General features: G+C 36.9%; 3 protein-coding genes across 5 annotated transcripts; 2 read left to right on the top strand and 1 right to left on the bottom strand.

The window, feature by feature from the left end:
* Positions 1-1,473: 1,473 nt before the first annotated feature.
* On the top strand, positions 1,474-9,212 carry LOC117932141 (U-box domain-containing protein 24-like). 2 transcript variants are annotated; one of them, XM_034853219.1, is made up of 5 exons: positions 1,474-1,677; positions 2,161-3,567; positions 4,109-4,412; positions 5,837-6,324; positions 7,717-9,212. In XM_034853219.1, exons 2-5 carry the CDS (start codon positions 2,335-2,337, stop codon positions 8,710-8,712), a joined length of 3,021 nt encoding a protein of 1,006 aa, XP_034709110.1. In that variant the 5' UTR covers positions 1,474-1,677; positions 2,161-2,334; the 3' UTR covers positions 8,713-9,212. The 2 variants fall into 2 exon arrangements, with proteins under 2 accessions (XP_034709110.1, XP_034709111.1); XM_034853220.1 differs by lacking the exon at positions 1,474-1,677 and adding an exon at positions 1,689-2,053.
* Positions 9,213-10,186: 974 nt separating this feature from the next.
* Positions 10,187-12,387, top strand: LOC117932268 (pentatricopeptide repeat-containing protein At5g08510). The gene is made up of 2 exons (XM_034853425.1): positions 10,187-11,347; positions 11,459-12,387. The coding sequence occupies exons 1-2, from the start codon at positions 10,421-10,423 to the stop codon at positions 12,068-12,070; spliced, it is 1,539 nt and encodes a 512-aa protein (XP_034709316.1). The 5' UTR covers positions 10,187-10,420; the 3' UTR covers positions 12,071-12,387.
* On the bottom strand, positions 12,134-18,006 carry LOC117932266 (calcium-transporting ATPase, endoplasmic reticulum-type). Of its 2 annotated transcripts, none has more exons than XM_034853423.1 (8): positions 17,795-18,006; positions 15,504-17,048; positions 15,298-15,419; positions 14,453-14,731; positions 13,958-14,341; positions 13,390-13,499; positions 13,088-13,316; positions 12,134-12,958 (listed from the first exon to the last, which is right to left on the bottom strand). In XM_034853423.1, the coding sequence occupies exons 2-8, from the start codon at positions 16,969-16,971 to the stop codon at positions 12,395-12,397; spliced, it is 3,156 nt and encodes a 1,051-aa protein (XP_034709314.1). In that variant the 5' UTR covers positions 16,972-17,048; positions 17,795-18,006; the 3' UTR covers positions 12,134-12,394. The 2 variants fall into 2 exon arrangements, with proteins under 2 accessions (XP_034709314.1, XP_034709315.1); XM_034853424.1 differs by lacking the exon at positions 17,795-18,006 and adding an exon at positions 17,672-17,774.
* Between the last annotated feature and the right edge of the window lie 1,512 nt (positions 18,007-19,518).

The raw sequence follows: 19,518 nt of genomic DNA, 5'->3' as shown, positions 1-19,518 counted from the left end.
CTTTGAAGCTAAGATGAGAACCAAAGGTAACACTTAAAAAGAAAAGAAGTTTTGCACTATAAAAAGAATGTTTTATGAAGCTATAAGCTCTCAACTTATTTGGTGTCTTGACCAAATGAAACCGTCTCCTATTAACACATGTGAAACTCTTTCGAATTTATAAAGGTTTCACTGTATCCTAAACTTCTTTATATAAAGGCTACTTACAACATATTTAAAATGCCCCACACTAGTCCCTTGTCTTGTGTATAGATGTGTCAAAGATGTGTGTGGACAAGCTTCTCTAAAAGCTTCCACATTTTTTCACTGGTAGCTAAGTGTCTCAATGAATGATTATTTGAGCAGGTTGTGGCACTTTTCTCCTATTGAAATTCAACCAAGGCACTTTCTTGTCTCTATGACTATGTTTTGTACAATTTTCAATGGAAGTGTAGGAGGGAAATTCAACATCTACTACCAAAGTTGCTTTAAATTGATTTTTCAATGAATTATACCTAAGGAGTTCCAAATAATGTGGGAAAATAGAGAGAAATAGTAGAAGGAAGGAAAAATGAAGGAAAAAAAAATTGAAGTTAATAAATTATTTTTATATACCATTTCAAATTTAATTTACTTATTTTAATTTTTTATATAAAAATTAAATAATTTAAAAATAAATAAATTTCTAATTAATTTTAACTCTATTTGATTTTTTTAATATTTTCTATATCATAATCAAATATAAAAAAAATCATTTTTTTACTAAATTTTTTATTTCTTTACTACTTTTTACTTTTAAGAGGAATCAAATATAACCTAAATAAATTCGAACTATGAGACAACTCAATGGATGTATCACAAAAAGTCATGAACAATAATATTATAGGAAATCATTGGTACCATTAATAATAGTTTTTTGAAATGGTTAATTACACTCACTTTTGAGTTTTAGCTAAATACATCTAATTTTATTAATTTGAAATTTCAATAAATATCTCGTTTTTTTTTTAATTGAAAGTAGTATGTAAAAATAATAAATGAAAGGGATAAAAGAAATATTTAATGAAATTTTAAACCATGAGCCCTATTGAATGAAATTAACCAATTTTTTATTTTAAATAAAAATACAATGTTGCATTTCTTTTAACTTTAATAAATTGTGATGAAATCAAAGACTCAATCCATAAAAAAATCGATTAAGGTCCAAAATCCAAAAGTTTGGATCTGAAATGCACTTTTACCCTAAGAAAATAGTTTTTCTATGCATACAAGACAATATGGGTGGAAATTGTCTTTAGTCTTCAGTCAAAATAAGAAAAACTTTGAACCAAACAGGATTTAGACTCTCTGAGTCTTGACTTGAGACCACAATATTCTAATTTTTAAATGAATAATATATTTTAAAAATAATAATAATTAAATAAATAATAAAAGAGAAAAGAAACAGCTCATAGGATTATATCTTTCTTTTTCTTTTTCTTTTTCTTTTTGTTTTTTCATTTTTGTTTTTCAGAAATTTTCTTGGTCTTTCAGTGTCTCCTCCGGCGGCTGGGGAAAGAGACGACCTTGGAAGCGCGTCATTCTCGTTCGAGTCCCCCAGTCGTCCATAGCGAATTTTCTCGGAAAATCTGCGCATTTTTCTGGAAAATCGCCATTGGTTGCTGTGGAAGTTTGAGTGGGATCGTTCCTGTTGATCAGGTCAGATTTTGGGTTTTGTAATGTTAATGGTTGGACTTTTGTTTCAATTTCAGTTAACTGGTTGGCTCTGAATCCGTGTTCTGATTATTGTAAGTGTTGAATTTGGAGCTTTAGAGATGATGGGAAGTTGGGAACTGATTTTTTTCCTTTTTTTTTTTGGTCTATTGTTGAATTTGGACGTGGTTGAGGCGTTTTGTGGTTCAATTTTGTTAAGACGTGTGGTTGCCGAGAAAATTTGGGAAAAGAAAAACAGTTGACATTTTGGGTAAAGGATTTTTCTTGTTTGGCACCTGGTAAAATCTAAAAACCGCTGAGCCGGATGAATAATTCTTGGCTTAGTTGGGTTGGGTCTCCATGTTTTTGGGAAACTAGTGACGTAAGATTCAGAAGTCTTTCTCTGCCTTTATCTCTCTGTGTTTTGGCAATCTTTAGTTTCATGTTTTTTTATGAGTTATTTTGCATTTTCAACAATTTGTGGTGCAGATGGTTAGGATTTCTTCAAAATTGGCGTGGGAGGTAGGTTGCGATGATATAAAAAAAAAATGAATGGGGATACAAGACGTGTTTGAGTTGAGTTGATTTGGGAGTTGGCTGACTGTGCCTTCTAACATGGGACTAGAGGATATTGCTCTGTAGCAATCTTTAGAAGCTTCAGAGATGACATTAGATGCGATTACTAGTGTTTCTCTTGCTCCGGCTGCAGAAGTTCTTTCTCAGATTGTAGAGATTATGATTGAGGTTGCAGTTGCAGCTGATGATGTCCTGATTGAGAAGAGGAGTTTTGCAGAGCTCCAACATTACTTGCAAAGGATCATTCCCATCCTAAAGGAGTTGAATAAGAAAGGCATTAGTCATTCCGAGAGCTTAAACAATGCCATTGAGATTCTCAATCGAGAGACCAAAGTTGCAAAGCAACTAACGCTTGAATGTTGCAAGAAAAACAAAGTTTATCTCTTGATGCATTGCCGGTCAGTAGTTCAGCGCTTAGAGAACACTACAAGAGAGATGAGCCGTGCACTAAGCCTCATTCCGTTGGCTTCATTGGATCTGTCATCAAGTATAATTGAAGAGATTGGAAAGTTGTGTGACAATATGGGGACAGCAGAGTTTAGGGCAGCTATAGCAGAAGAGGAGATTTTGGAGAAAATTGAAGCAGGAATACAGGAGAGGAGTGTCGATCGTTCTTATGCCAATAATTTACTGGTTCTCATTGCACAGACTCTTGGAATTTCAACCGAGCGGTCTGCATTGAAAAAGGAATTTGAAGAATTTAAGAAAGAGATAGAAAGCACACATGTGAGGAAGAACATGGCAGAAGCTATACAGATGGATCAGATAATTGCTTTACTAGGAAGGGCGGATGCTGCTTCATCTCCTAAGGAGAAAGAAATGAGGTATTTCACCAAACGTAACTCCTTGGGTAGTCAACCATTAGAACCTCTCCTGTCATTTTATTGCCCAATCACTCGGGATGTGATGACAGACCCGGTGGAGACTTCTTCAGGACAGACATTTGAGAGAAGTGCTATAGAGAAGTGGTTTGCAGATGGGAATAAATTGTGTCCCTTGACTATGACCCCTTTAGACACATCAATTCTAAGACCCAACAAAACTCTACGGCAATCAATTGAAGAGTGGAGGGATAGAAACACAATGATTAGAATTGCTTCTATCAAACCAAAACTCTTGTCAGAAGATGAGGAAGAAGTGCTTAATTGCCTGGAACAGCTACAGGACCTTTGTGAACAAAGGGACCTTCATCAGGAATGGGTAGTACTGGAGAACTATGCACCAACTCTTATTAAACTTCTTGGTGAAAAAAACCGGGACATAAGGATTCGTGCTCTTCTCATTCTTTGTATCTTGGCAAAGGATAGCGATGACACAAAGGTTTTTCTTTCTTCAATTCTAGTTACATTAGTCTGTTGCAGTAATTGTTTCTCTCTTTTTTTTTATATATTAATTTGTTATTTTGTAAAATCGTGTATTAATGAAATTCAGATACCATTTTTAGGCTGCCTAGGGGCTTTAGATCTTATATAGGTTCCCCAAATTTGATCCAGTAGGAATATATTGGGTTTGGATGCACGTAGGATATTTTTTGACTATATAAATTGTTAAAAATCAGTTATCTTTGATTTGGATTCAAATTGGATTCTTATTAAACCCTATTAGTTTCAAACAATTGACAGATATTGAATAGAAATGCCTACAGGATTTGATGTTTTGGGATCACCTTCATATAAGTATCAATTCTGTTGAACATCCTACTTTACTACTTTGGGTCTAGAATACATCTTGTAGCTGTGCAGTCTTCATATAGAAGACAAGAATAATATTCATTTTCCATTTGACAATTATGTGTAAGTTTTGTTCAGAAAGGTAGACTTTCTTAAAATTTATAATTTTCCTGAATTGAAATATCTTACAGGTAAAAATTGTTGAAGTTGATAATTCAATAGAATCAATTGTTCACTCTCTTGGACGTCGTATCGAGGAAAGGAAGCTAGCTGTAGCTTTACTATTGGAATTATCAAAAAGTGATTTAGTACGAGACAGCATTGGGAAGGTTCAGGGTTGCATACTCCTCTTGGTGACTATGTTAAGCAGTGATGATAATCAAGCTGCCAGAGATGCACGGGAGCTTTTGGAGAATCTTTCATTCTCTGATCAGAACATTATACAGATGGCAAAAGCAAATTATTTTAAATATTTGCTTCAGCGTCTATCTTCAGGTTTTTTTTCCTAATTTAATGTGATGGTCTTTTTAAGCTTTTAAATAGACTTTATGATCTATTGCATGGCTGAACACTGGATCCTTCTGAAGCTGCTGCAACCCTAAGTAAAATAAGTCTATGGGTTATTCTTGCAAATTCAAACTTTCCCCTCAATTCAATCACCATCTAGCAGCTAGGTGTCCATCCTAAGTCATGTTCCCAGAAGAAAACGACATAGAAATCCTTTTCCAGTAAAGACTTACGAGAGGGAAAAAAAAATACCAAGGCTAGGCAAAAACAAATTATTCCCACAAATGAAATATTTATGAATATTGTTATCAGGTGCAGAAAGTTAGAAAATCAAGAATTGAACTTGATAGAGCACAGTTGGTCTGATGAATAACTAGGAGTCAGGAAGTTGGAACCAGAAGGAGCACCTATGTGATAATGGAGCTCATAGTTTTAAAAGGCGCAAGGTGCGCCTAACGCGCAAAAGTCTCCTATAGCTTTGGCACAAGGCATAACACAAGGCGCGCACCTAAATGAAGTGAAATGCGACCTAGTATACATATCAATTTTATACAATATGATTCAAATCTAATTCGATTCCAAACATTTAAAAGAAGTATTCTATAAAAAAAGTAATGAAATTACATAAAATTAAATATACAATTAGAAATTTCAAGAATAAAAGTGTTTAAAAAGGAAGAGTAAAGTTGACAGAGTGCCTCTTCAATAAGGCGTATGTCTTGGCAAGCAAGGCGCTATAATGAGGCAGTGGTTGCACCTTGAGCCTAGGTGCACTTAAAGCGCACCTTTTAAAACTATGGTGGAGCTGGATATATGGCAAATAATTGTTTATGTAGCTGACCTTAATCACTTTTTATGTCTGGCTTTAAAATGAAGTTCATTTTTTGCAACTGTCCATGTCATTCTGGTGCTTGAATTTCTAAAATGCTCAGGTTTGTGTCTCCTCTACTTTTTATTCCCCATTTATTTATCTACTGTTGCTACTACTGTTTTGTCTCTTGATGTACGACTATGAGGCCACACATGAGGAAGGGTATGAGCAGGATATACATTGTGGGCTCATATCCTGGCAGCTGAAGCTTTTTGAGAACTTAGAACCTTAACAATGAGAGAAATATGTTGTGCTGAATGACTTGCTGCATCTGATCAAATTTTATCTAAAACAAATGCAATCAATTAGATTTTATCTGGTCAAAGAGCAACAGATTAAGTTATCCAGAATTTGAATTTGGTGTATCTGTTTTTTGAGGGAGACTTCATTCATAACTATGTCATATGTGGATTTGGAAATCCAATATCTGAATAGACTTTATTTTATCTCCTTTAACCTTCTTCTAATCCTGGACCTGTGATTAGAAAAGTTTTAATGTTTTTACTCATGATTACAAGCCCTTGGACATTCATTGCTGCAGGACCAGAAGATGTCAAATGCATCATGGCAACAACTTTGGCAGAACTGGAGCTGACTGACCCTAATAAATCATCTTTGCTTGAAGATGGTGTATTGGGATCACTTCTTCCCTTGGTCACAAATGGTGAACTTCCGATGAAAATGGTGGCCATCAAAGCTCTTAAAAACCTCTCAAGCTTACAAAAGAACGGCCTGAGGATGATTAAAGAAGGTGCAATGCGCCCATTACTTGAACTTCTCTTTAGTCATGGCCCAGTTCCAAGTTTGCGTGAACAGGCAGCAGCCACAATTATGCACCTTGCCATATCAACCATGTCACAGGAAACTGAGCAGCCACAGGTGTCATTGCTGGAATCTGATGATGACATTTTCAAGCTCTTCTCCTTGGTTCACTTGACAGGGCCTGACATACAAAAAAGCATTCTCTGTACCTTCTTTGCTTTATGTCAATCCCCATCTGCTACAAATATCAAGGCCAAGTTGAGACAGGTATTCTTTTTTTTTTTTTTTTTTTTTTTGGGGTAGATTTCTCTTCATTTCCCCCTTCCATCCAACTTCTATAGAAGATCATTTTCCTTTTCGGTTAAATAAAACTGGAACTGCCTATTGTTTATAACTGGAATTTGACATATGCCATTAAAAGAACGGTTATCTAGGCATCCATCCAGGCATTTATCTATTATGTGTAAGAGCCTGGACTAAGTCACTCAAATCAACCTAGATACACCTAGGCATCCATTCTGGATTGTATGGCTTTGCCTAGATCTTCTGTGATTGACTTCTTTCCAAGCGTTAAGGCCTCGTTTGGGATGGCTTCCTATTTTTTTTCTTTAGCTAGAAGCTGAAATCAAAGTCACAATTTTTAAGGGTAATATTGGTATTGTAAAAGTTATATTAAACATGTAAGAACTTCTTACATAAGCCAAAAAATAGTCTCTAGAAGAATCAAAAAAATTTTGGCTTCCATATTAAGCTCTTTTTTAAGCCATAAGCTCCTTGAACGAAATTAGTGAAACGGGCATAGAAACTTTTATGAACTAAAAAAGTTGTTTTTGGTTTCTCAGATGTCAATCCAAACAGTGCCTAAGTAAGTATAACAAATGGTTTAATGGTGCATTTCTTTTATAAGCAACATGATATTGTATTTTGTTAAGGCAGTGATGTCCCTCTTTTATGATTAGCGGTGAACTGTTATTTAGTAAGTATAACAAATGGTATTTGATTATTTTATCCCTTCTAATTTTGAGATACTGTGTTTCTCAAAATTTTCAACTGCTAATAAGGTATTAATGTTGTTAACCAAATATTCTGGATTAGGGATGAATCTTTCAATTGACCTGATAGAAGTCACAAGTTTTTTCATGTAAGAAGCCCCATTTAGAATATTTTTCTTAACCTTTGGTATCATTCTTGCTCTTTATTTTCCCCTTCTTACCCCTTTAATGTTTGTGCTTGCACACCTGGGTTCTCCCTCCTCTCATAGTAAGTCAATATAGAGATAAGAAATCTAAAATAAGAGCTGTTGTGGTCTCTCTTTGTTTCCTCAAGTATTTCTTTCCTTGTTCCTGCTATGTTCTACCTCCCACCCTCCACCATTAGTTCATCTTCTCAATTGCATGTTTTCCATCCTGGAAGTTTTGTTGAGTTATTAATTGACCTAAAAGCTTAAACCGTTAGGTAATGGTAGACCAACTTGCTATAGGCTATAATCCTAACACCTTGCTTCAGGGTTCTTACCATGTTGAGCTATCAATTAACTTGAACTTATTGGTAATAGTAAGCCAACAGTGTACCAATTTGATATGAGCTACAACACTAGTGAGTTTCTATTGGATATATCATTAGATCAGCTAACTTTGACAGTCTTATTACCCTTTGCAGTGCACAGCTGTTCAGGTATTGGTTCAATTATGTGAACTCGATAACCCAGAAGTACGGCCAAATGCTGTTAAACTGTTATCTCGCTTGACTGATGATGGCGAGGGGGCCACCATCTTGGAGCACATGGATCAGAAGGATGTTGAGACCTTAGTTAAGATCATTAAATCTTCTACTGATGAGGACGAGGTTGGTTCTGCAATGGGTATCATCTCTAACCTGCCTGAAGACCCCCAGATCACTCGATGGTTTCTTGATGCTGGAGCTCTTTCAATCATTTTTAATTTTCTTCGTGATACCAAGCAGAAAGGGCCTTGTAAGGATCAGTTAATAGAGAATACTGTTGGAGCAGTATGCCGTTTCACTGTTTCCACAAACCAGGAATTACAAAAGAAAGCTGCTGAAGCTGGCATTATACCTGTTTTGGTTCAGTGGTTAGAACGAGGAACCAGCTTGACAAAAAAACGTTCAGCCATTTCGCTTGCACAATTTTCACGAAGTTCACCTAGACTGAGCAGATCATTACCAAAGAGAGGGGGGTTCTTGTGCTTCTCTGCCCCACCAGAAACTGGCTGCCCAGTTCATCGAGGAATCTGCTCGATTGAATCATCGTTTTGCCTTCTAGAGGCTGATGCAGTGGGCCCTCTCGTGAGAGTTCTTGCTGAAGCAGACCCACAAGCCTCTGAGGCTTCTTTTGATGCGTTATTGACATTAATTGAAGGAGAGCGATTACAAAGTGGCAGTAAGGTGCTTGCAGATGCAAATGCCATACCACTGATAATAAGATCACTTGGTTCCTCCTCCCCTACATTACAGGAGAAAGCTCTGAATGCCCTAGAAAGGATTTTTCGGCAGGTGGAGTTTAAACAAAGGTATGGAGCCTCTGCACAGATGCCTTTAGTTGACTTAACTCAGCGAGGAAGCAGTAGTACCAAATCTTTGGCAGCCAGAATACTTGCTCACTTGAATGTGCTTCATGAACAGTCTTCTTACTTTTAAAAGGAAGTTTACTCTCCTTTGAAGTATATACATTCATTCACATGCTGAGGGGTTGATGGCCAGACCCAGAACCCACCTTGATGCCTTAACCCTGCTAGAATCATTGAACAGGTGGAGCAGGACTTGCATGGGAAGAAATGGAGCTTCACATCTGCAAAACAAAACCCCACATCCTCCTCTCTCCGCTGCAAGCAAGCACACTCTGATTTTGGAAATGGTTCGTGCTTCTTTACTGCTTGTAGTTGGAAAGCTTTGATATCTGGTATGACTTGAATCCAATTTGTGATATGTCTGTAGAGAAAGTTAAGTTGTTGGAGGGTTGGGAGGTTGATGTTGACTCATTTTTTATGCCACGGGATCAATTCTCTGTATAATTGATGCTGGATTCGTTTGTGGGTAGGAGGAGTTGGCTGGTGCGATGTAATATTATTTACAATTGAAATCTTTATTGTTATTCATAGAACAGCTTATATGATTCTCAATGTAAATGCGTTAACACAGAGAGTTCCAAGATGAGTCCTCAAATCATCCAAATTCAGTCTTCCATGGCGGAAACGGAGAAACCACAATCCTCCCATGGACAGGGTTATTGATCCGTTATTGAAAGTATATGAAGCCAAAACCATATATAGGGACATAAATTTGGTCCTTGTAAAAGTTGGAAAATTTGGCATACCGACCATCAAACAGAGTTGGACTTAGGACCGAGCTTGAACTTGAAAGGTGGGAAATTCCCGAACGACTCGAACCCAACCCAAACCTCAATCAAGAAGGCATTAGCATTTGGCTCCCACCTGCCTACACGCCCTTGGTATTTTTGAAATTTTATTAAGGTCTTGTTTTTTAGATTTGAGTCTGAGGAGCCAAAAGGGTGTTTTAAAGTTTAATAAAAGTTTTTAGACGCATTTGAACAATTTTTATTTATGATTTAATACAAATTAAAACACATTTGAGGTTATTTTTATATTTAATTATTTACACAAATTTCATAAGAAATTATATTTTTTTCTTTTTTTCAAAGTCATAAATCCTTTTAATAAGATTATGTTTGGAAATTAAATTAATTTGTTAAAAGTGATAAAATAATCCCGAAATCCAACATTTCTCATATTTTTATTTGAAAAATTACTCTTTTATATATATATATACGTTTTTTTTATTATTATTTTAAGTATTTATACGTAGGTTTGAAAAGAAAAAAATTATTTTTATAAGAAAAAATGACTAACATGTTTTTTAAAATGAGATAAAAAAATGACGAAAATATTCCACGTCAGATAGGGAAGAAAGTTACTTGGACTATATGGGTACGAACTTCCCTTAATCTTGTAAATGTTTTTTAATGTCGTGAGGTTGAACTCAAAACCGACAAGGGTCAGCCCCTGAACGTGAAGTAGGATTAATCCCATAAAATACAATAAGTACATTGGATTATGTTTTTAATCAAATAACCCTTAAAAAAGAAGGTCTTTCCGGCTTTTCAGAAGCGGATACGAAGGCTCTTATTCGGCCCATCTAAGCCCAAATACCGAGTTTGAGTTTCACCATTTATCCGCTTTGTAAAACGACATCGTTTTGATAGCAAAGTATTCCATTTCAAACTCAATGAAACAGATTTTTGAAAATATGCCTCTTCTATTCCAAATCAACATACTATATAGAAAATTCTTTTCGAAGAGGCGTTTTCCTCCAGTTGGGTGAGTTTGTTATGAACCGCTTGAAGCAAATCCAAGCTTACACCCTCAGAAATGGCATAGAACACACCAAACAACTCATAGTGAGCCTCCTCCAAATCCCCAGTATTCCCTATGCACACAAACTGTTCGACTTTATTCCTAAACCAACTGTTTTTCTCTATAACAAGCTCATTCAAGCCTACTCTTCACATGGGCCTCACCATCAATGCTTTTCCCTCTTCACTCAGATGTGCCTCCAAGGCTGCTCACCAAATGAACACTCCTTCACCTTCCTCTTTTCAGCTTGTGCCTCCCTTTCCTCCCACCAACAAGGCCGAATGCTGCACACCCATTTCGTAAAATCGGGGTTTGGTTGTGATGTTTTCGCCTTAACTGCCTTGGTTGACATGTATGCTAAATTGGGCTTGTTATCATTGGCCAGAAAACAGTTTGATGAGATGACGGTAAGGGATGTGCCCACATGGAATTCAATGATTGCGGGTTATGCAAGGTGTGGGGATTTGGAGGGGGCTTTGGAGTTGTTCAGGTTGATGCCTGCTAGGAATGTGACTTCATGGACAGCAATGATATCCGGGTATGCGCAAAATGGGCAGTATGCGAAGGCCTTGTCGATGTTTCTGATGATGGAAGAGGAGACAGAAATGAGGCCTAATGAAGTGACTCTGGCCAGTGTTCTGCCGGCATGTGCAAATCTCGGGGCATTGGAGGTTGGGGAGAGGATTGAAGTGTACGCAAGGGGGAATGGTTACTTCAAGAACTTGTATGTGAGCAATGCTTTGTTGGAAATGTATGCAAGGTGTGGCAGAATTGATAAGGCATGGGGGGTGTTTGAGAGGATTGATGATAGGAGAAACTTGTGCTCTTGGAATTCTATGATCATGGGGTTGGCTGTACATGGAAGACGCAATGAGGCTATTGAGCTTTTCTACAAAATGCTGGTATGCAGTTTCCATGGTTGATTTTGTTTCTTGGTTTCATGGTTTGTCTGCATGGAATACATTATTGGATTTCCATTAACATGTTTCCATCTTTGTGTTTGATAATATCAGAGAGAAGGAGCTGCACCCGACGATGTAACATTTGTTGGAGTTCTTTTAGCATGCACCCATGGAGGCATGGTTGTAGAAGGCCAGCATTTCTTTGAATCCATGGAGAGGGATTTCTCAATTGCTCCCAAACTGGAGCACTATGGATGCATGGTTGATTTGCTGGGTCGTGCTGGAGAATTGAGAGAAGCTCATGATCTCATACTAAGAATGCCAATGGAACCAGATTCTGTGGTTTGGGGGACTCTTCTGGGGGCATGCAGCTTCCATGGCCATGTAGAGCTGGCTGAAAAGGCAGCTGGGGCTCTCTTTGAGCTTGAGCCATCGAATCCTGGAAACTATGTCATTCTTTCCAATATTTATGCAACTGCAGGCCGATGGGATGGGGTTGCAAGGCTAAGGAAGCTCATGAAAGGTGGCAAGATTACAAAGGCAGCTGGATATAGTTTCATTGAGGAGGGAGGCCACATTCATAAATTCATTGTGGAGGATAGATCACATTCAAGATCTGATGAGATATATGCATTACTGGATGAAGTTTCAATGAAGATGAAGCTTCAGGGGAATGTAAATGATTCAGATTCTGAAATCGAAACAGCATGCCTAATGGAGTGATAGCTCCAACTTCACAAGCCCTTTGCTGCAGATTTCAGTTGCTGCAGATTGCCCAAATAAATGTAAAACAACCGAGAACTTCATTTCAGGACATGTAAAATCTGGCTACAGGTTCAGAAATTACAAACAATGGATTCAAAGCCCTTTGCTTCAAAGTAAGAAGATAACTGGATTCAGAATGACAGCCTACTGAAACCGGCAATGAAACGATACTTTTGATTCCAATTGGTTCGTGCCTTTTCTTGCAGTATGGAACAAGGTATCATTGTGCAGAAAATCAAAGTTATCAAAGAATAATATAACAATTGTTGACCTGACATTACATTATGCTGTCTTCTTCTTCTTTCTTTTCCATCTTCGTCTCCTTCCCACTAATTTAAGAACCTCATCAATAAGAATCACAGGTGCAGAAACCAGGATAACAAGAAACCATTCATTCAGACTCAGGGGGACGATACCAAAAACATCTGCCAGGAAGGGAACATAGAGTATGAGGCAATGCATCCCAAATGAGAATGACATAGCAACAAGAAGCCAAGGATTCCTCCAGGGTGGCATTGTGACTAAGCTGTTGTCTTCTGAGAGGGCATTGAGGGAATTGAACATCTCTATTGCCACCAAGACAGAGAGTGAGAGAGTCGCCGCCTTAACTTTACCAACAGAGAAGTAGTCACAAGGATTTGAAAATGTGATCACCCGCCCATCACCAACTGTGAATGGAGTGACAGTGAAATTGGACCATGAGGAGCACTCTCCCCAGTTGCGAAGCTGGGATAGTTCAACCAATGTGTGCCCATCACTCACAAGATTGATACCAAGAAATGAAGCCTGGGTGTACCACAAAATGAAGACTCCTACAGTTGCAATGCCCACATATGAACCAATTACCTGCCATTATGGACATGGGGATTAGTTCAATACAACTGATATCAAAGTCGATCATTCTATACTCTTGATGGTTGCAGCAAGTGATGAAAGGTGATGAAAGTGAAGAAAGGAAAATTGATGAATACTAACCAAGTAACGGAAGAGAACCCAAGAGTTTATCAGAGCATCATCACTTTTACGAGGTGGTTTCCGCATTATATCAACATCAGCAGGGTTAAATCCAAGAGCTGTTGCAGGTGGACCATCGGTGACCAAATTGACCCACAGAAGCTGCACAGGTATCATACATTCTGGTATGCTCAGTGCAGCTGTTAAGAAAATGGATATAACCTCCCCAACATTGGAAGATATCATATACCTGCATATTGAGGTCACTGAAGGTTAGATGTTGACTACCCGAAAGGGAAAAAAAACGAACTTAAGATATATACCTAATAAAAGCCTTCATGTTGTTATAAATTGAGCGACCCTCTGCAACGGCTGAAACTATGGTACTGAAATTGTCATCTGCCAGAACCATATCTGAAGCTTCTTTTGCAACCTGCAATTCAGCATTAAGTGTTAGAAAATAATTTTTAAGCAGGAGGCATCTCAGAAGGCTGAAAATCAAGGATAGAATCAAATAAATATCACATGTATTCATTCAAGTCCTAGAAAAATTCATCACTGGCCAAATATTGAATGCCAAACACAAATGATAGGTGGACGGCACCTGAAACATCCAGATAAACTGACTGAACTAGATAATATTTTGAAATGATCTTTAAAGAACATTGACCTATTGTATTTTATCTTGAAGTGTTCCTTTAGTGTCCTCAATACAATATGACCCCAATCCCCTATAGCTTATATGTAGCTAGATTGTTGAAACATGCCTTGTTTTTTCTTGTCAGCTCAGAATGAAATGCTCAGAGTTTCAAGATAGAGAGATGATGAGGAGGGAAAGACAACAAGGATAGAAGCATCAAAGCAGTTCCAAGGAGGGGCTGGCTAGGTTACCTCAGTCCCAGTGATGCCCATGGCGATTCCAATGTCAGCAAGTTTCAATGCAGGGGCATCATTGACACCGTCTCCAGTCATTGCAACAATTTCCCCCATCTCTTTCAGCATCCTAACAATTTCTTGCTTGTGCCTAGGCTCAGCGCGTGAGAAAACCTTCCCTCCAGGTTTTGACAGAATTTCAATTTGTTCTGATGGGGAAAGAGCCATGAACTCTTTGCCTGTGAAACTTGCCCCTTTAAGTTGCTCACCTTCGGAAAACAATCGAATTTCCTGACAGATGGCCTCAGCAGTGGACTTATTATCTCCAGTTATGACCATAACCTTGATCCCAGCTTCTCTACAATCATCAATTGCCTTGTGAACTTCATCACGAGGTGGGTCCTGTTTTAGGCAAGGTTTTTTTTCCCCACAGAAAATAAGTGTCCTTTAATTTACACATTTTCAAAATAATTAGCTGAAACAAACCAGAAATGTTGTCAGATAATAACTCACCCTTAGACCTACGACCCCCACGAAAACCAGTTCACTCTCAATGGAGGAGTAGCAAGCTGGATCAAGCAACTTCTTGTGGGCAGGATGAGTCTCAGTATAGTAGTCTGAGAACTCTCCCAAGTCATCTTTATATGCCAGACCCAAGCACCGCAGACCCTTTGAACTCATTTCCAAGTTTCTCAACAACAACAGTTGCCTATAAGGTTCATCTAAGGGAACAAGTGATCCATCAGCAAGCTGCACATGTGAACTGCGCTCCAATAGACTCTCAACAGCACCCTGCAAGTCCAAACCATTGATCAAAGAGATGAAGAAGTTCTAGATAAAACTCATCGCTAAACATGCTGGAACTTGCTAATAGCAACAAAGATGAATGACTGCAAGAAACATGTATTCATGATTTAGTGAATGCCCGACAAAACCATATGCAGAACAAAAAAAACTTGACAAGAGACCAAACAAGTTTCAAGCACATTCAGGTACTGCAATTTGCTTTCAGAAATTAATTTAACAAGTTATGACTATATCAAAATTGCATGATTGTTCAAACCTATCAAAAAGACCTTCATGTTTAACAGAAGTCAAAATTTTCAATGAAAACTCAACGAGACAAAACTCCAAGTTCCAATATAGTAACTATTTAATGAGTCATACTTCAGCCAGGTACTGAATCACTAACGCCAACTACGTTCAGAATGGGGATGTCCTATTTTGTTTATCCAGCTGTTTTTTTTAAGAATGAGACGTCACAGAAGTGTAATCAAAAACAAAACTTTAATGCATTTCTAACTCAATTATTGCAAATGTCTCTAGGAAAGACAGTAGGGAGTTAGAGAGGCAGTCACCTTGACAAGAAGTCGATTGCGCCCAGTGGGCTCACGGACGAGAACACTCATTGATTTGCGAATGCGGTCAAACTCTAGTGTAGCAACTCTTTTTGATCTTTTTGTCCACCATTCACAACATCCTATGCCAAGCATACGTTAAGATCTTGAAAGCTGCATTGTAATAACAGGGCATATTAAAGCATTGAAGGTTGGGTCTTGCTTACCTAACTTCACCGTACTGCGATCAATCAAATAGCTTGCAGCAAGCTGTGTGTCACGGATTTTGTTCCTTGCCTTAACATCTGGGACTCCCATTTTTTCAACCAAAACCTTGAGAGCTGCCTCAGTGGGCAAACCTGTTGCTCTGAAGAGACGGCCATTGCAAAAAATCCCAGCATCATTGCAGACAGCACATATTTCTGCCATGGCTTGCAAGTTAGCATCCATGTTGTAGCAATTCCAATCAACAATTCCACCATCCTTTGGATCATAAGTTGAGCCTTCCACATGAAAAATTCGAGAAGATGTGATTTTCCCCCCTAATGTGAAAAATTCTGTCGCCGACATCTGGTTTGTTGTCAAGGTCCCAGTTTTATCCGAACAAATCACAGTTGTACATCCCAAGGTCTCCACACTTGGAAGCTTCCGTACAATTGCATTCTTTTGTGCCATTTTTCTTGTACCGAGAGCTAAACAAGTTGTGATTACTGCAGGAAGGCCCTCTGGGATTGCAGCTACTGCAAGAGCAACAGCAATCTTAAAATAGTAGGTGCATTTCTCAAAAGAAAATCGAAAATTGGTAGGCCATCCATTCACAAGATCCCATGTGAGAAAATATTTGTAATTGATCACCCAAACAATGAGGCAAACAAGCCCAATTACAGTCGTAAGCCTATTTCCAAATTCATCCAGTTTCTTCTTCAAAGGAGTGTTGCTCTCTTCCAAAGAGGCCTCATGTATTTGTGTCTGTATTTTCCCAATCTCAGTGTTCATCCCAGTGTTCACAACAATACAAATGCAGCTTCCATTAACAACTGTTGTCCCTGCAAAAACCATATTTTCTTTAGCCTGCAACTCACAATCATCCATGAATATTGGACTAGTGCCTTTCAGAACAGGCATCGCCTCTCCCGTTAATGAACTCTGTTCTACTCTCAGGGTTGAGGTTTTCAAAGCTGCAACTCTCATATCAGCAGGGACTTTGTCACCAACACGCAACTCTACGATATCACCAGGGACAAGTTCCCGTGCTGGCAAATCTGGCACGAAATATCCATCCCTTAAAACCTTCCCAGATTCACATTGCATCTCCTTAAGGGCTTCAAGTGCCTTTTCAGCATTGGTCTCCTGAATTACTCCAACAATGGCATTCAACACCAAAATCAGCACAATCACAAAGGGTTCCACATAGGCCTCAAATCCCAATTCCTCACATTCATCTCCATGCAAGTAAGCAAGAATGAAGGATATGAAAGCAGCGACTAGAAGGATTTTTACAAGCATATCATCAAACTGTTCCAATACAAGGCGCCATAGCGGCTTCCCTTTTTCTTTGGTGAGTTCGTTCCAACCGTACCTCTCACGCCGTTTCTCAACCTCATAGCTGCTCAGGCCCTTATCTATTCTCACATTGTATTCTTTCAGACACTGCTCCACAGACCAAGACCATGCAGGAAACGGATTTTCTTCCATGGATGCTTCAATTTGGAGTTCAAATGTCTCTCCAACAATAAATTCTAAACAACTAGTCTTAGACCCATTTCAGATCCCTGCAAAGGGGTTCACACAGATGAAGAAAAATTCAGAAAAACATAAAACTCAAGCACTTAAACCCAAGTCATGGCTTCTATTTTCAAAATTTTTGAAAACAAAAATAGTTTTAGAAGTAACTGCTACAACAAAACAGAAGAATAATGCAACTAAAAAACAAGGGAAACTCACAATTTATATATACCTCAATGGAATTTTGCTTCCAAACCAAGAAAATTTATATATAAAATAAACAAATTAATAACCACAAGGGAAACTTTTACATGAAAACAGAACTGTAGTTTAAAAACAAAAACAAAACAAAAAAGACAAAAAAAAAAAATCCTTTGCTCTTCTGGGTTTCAACCCAATTATCAGAAACAAGTTATAAAACCATGAAAAACTAAAACTTAACAACCATTCTTCCAAAACCCAACAGCATTTTGAACCAAATTTTTTTTTGAAAATAGTGATTTTTCAAAACCTCATCAACCCCCAGAGACAAAAAAAAAGTCAGACAAACCCCAGCCTACAAGACTACAACACCATGCAAACCAGTGACAGAACATAAACACTAACAAAAACACTCATTGTGCTAGAAAATGTTCAAAAAAAAAAAGTTAAAAAGGAAAAAGGTACTAACTTGACAAGGAAACAAAAACCCATATGTAGATACTCCACCATTTCATGAATTATAGAGTTGCAGAAACAAAAACCAAAACTAACTAAAGCATTTTTCACCAAAATCATAGTGGAAAACACTCACCATAGAGATAACAAATAGGCAGTGGACTTGTTAAGAAAGCAGAAAGATGGCTTGGGAACAACGCAAAGCAAAGCAAAGCCCAGCAAAGCAAAATTCTTGTGCTCACTTTTCCAGGAAAAACAAATTCTCAGGCATGGGAAAATTCGGTTTCCACTTATTGGAGATGGCCTTGGATCTTCCCTCTTTTCCGATTTTAAGGCAGTTAACTGCAGATGATTCAAAAAACATAAGAACTACTCGGTTAAAAGACGAAATAATCCCTAAATTGTAAATCTAACCGTTCCAATTTTTTTTTTATTTAAAAAAATCTATTATCATTTCAAATATTTATACGTATGTTTAAAAAAAAATTATTTTTAAAAAATAAAATAATAATGGTATCCACCGCTTGGACCTTTGTGGTTTGACTTGTAGCCCTATCATTGAAGTGCATAATGGTCATTTTGGCATGGTTGGGTATTTAGTCCATTATTTTACCATTTAATTACATGATTTTGTCTTAAAGTAAAATTAATTAATTAAGGAAAAAATAAAATAATTTTTATTTTTGTGACATAAATGTCCTTAATTATTTCAAGTATTTACATATATGTTTTTTTTTTTAAAATAGTTATTTTTACAAAAATAAAAAATAAAAGTATTTTTATCAAAATAAGACTACAAAAACGGAATGTTCAATTTTTAAAATTGGGTTTTTCAATAATCATTTTAATCAAACAACCCCTTAAAATAATGTTAAATTATATAAATCAAATGATATTTAGTTGAAAATTAAATATTTTTATTTTTTCCAAAAACATTGAACAAAATATTTTTGGATTTCTTAAACTTATTAGGAAATAAAATCTAATATTTTGGTATCCATTAAATTTTGTATAGAAGCTATTATAAAAAAAAAAAAAAAGTATTAAATTAAATAAAATTCACCAAATTATTAGTAAATAATATTTTCTTAAGTGGACTTGACAATATTAAAAAAAGACTGCTACCTAACCACAAGACAACATAAATTGAAGTTGTTTATTTAATTAAAATTCAACCCTTTCATAAGAAAAATAAGAAGACACCAAACTTGGATTAAAATTGTAATAGTTTTATTCATTTTTTAATTCATATTGGCTTCCCAATCATCTTCCACACCTTCCTAGAATCATGGATTAGTTCAAAGACAATTAATTATCAAATTTTCTAATATTTCTTTTTTGTTTCTTCTTCTTCTTCTTCTATTTTCATCTTGACCATTCAAGCAATTAGGGTTTCTTGGGGGCTAAGTGTATGTGGGTTTTATTATTTTATTATTATTAATTTTAATATATATATTTTTTCTCTTTTCTTGTGGGCTATATTTTAAGTAAAACCAAAAATTCTTGGAAAGTTCCTATGTCTACTTGCGGATTTTAGAAATGAAATGATGTGGAATCCCAAGATCTTTCTATTATTTTTGTCAATGGTTTTGGGCAGATGGGGCCTTTGGTACTTGCTTTTCAACCAAGCAAATAGTTTAACTCGTGATGGGAGAATAGCTGTCCACCTCTGGTTCCTCACACCTTCCATCCAAACTTTATTTTTTTTCCTTTTTTTTTTATATTAATAAAAAAATTTTGAATTATTAGAAATTAAAAACCATTCCACAAGGGATATGTATGAATAAATCAAAAGGGACAAAAAATATAAGGAGCCTTTCAACAAAACCCTTTGGAAGTATCTCGAAAAGGAATTTACCC

This window comes from Vitis riparia, chromosome 15 (assembly GCF_004353265.1).
Source record: "Vitis riparia cultivar Riparia Gloire de Montpellier isolate 1030 chromosome 15, EGFV_Vit.rip_1.0, whole genome shotgun sequence".
Classification (NCBI taxonomy): Eukaryota; Viridiplantae; Streptophyta; class Magnoliopsida; order Vitales; family Vitaceae; genus Vitis; species Vitis riparia.
The sequence above is the reverse complement of the archived record's forward strand: the minus strand, read 5'-3'. Positions and strand labels throughout refer to the sequence as shown.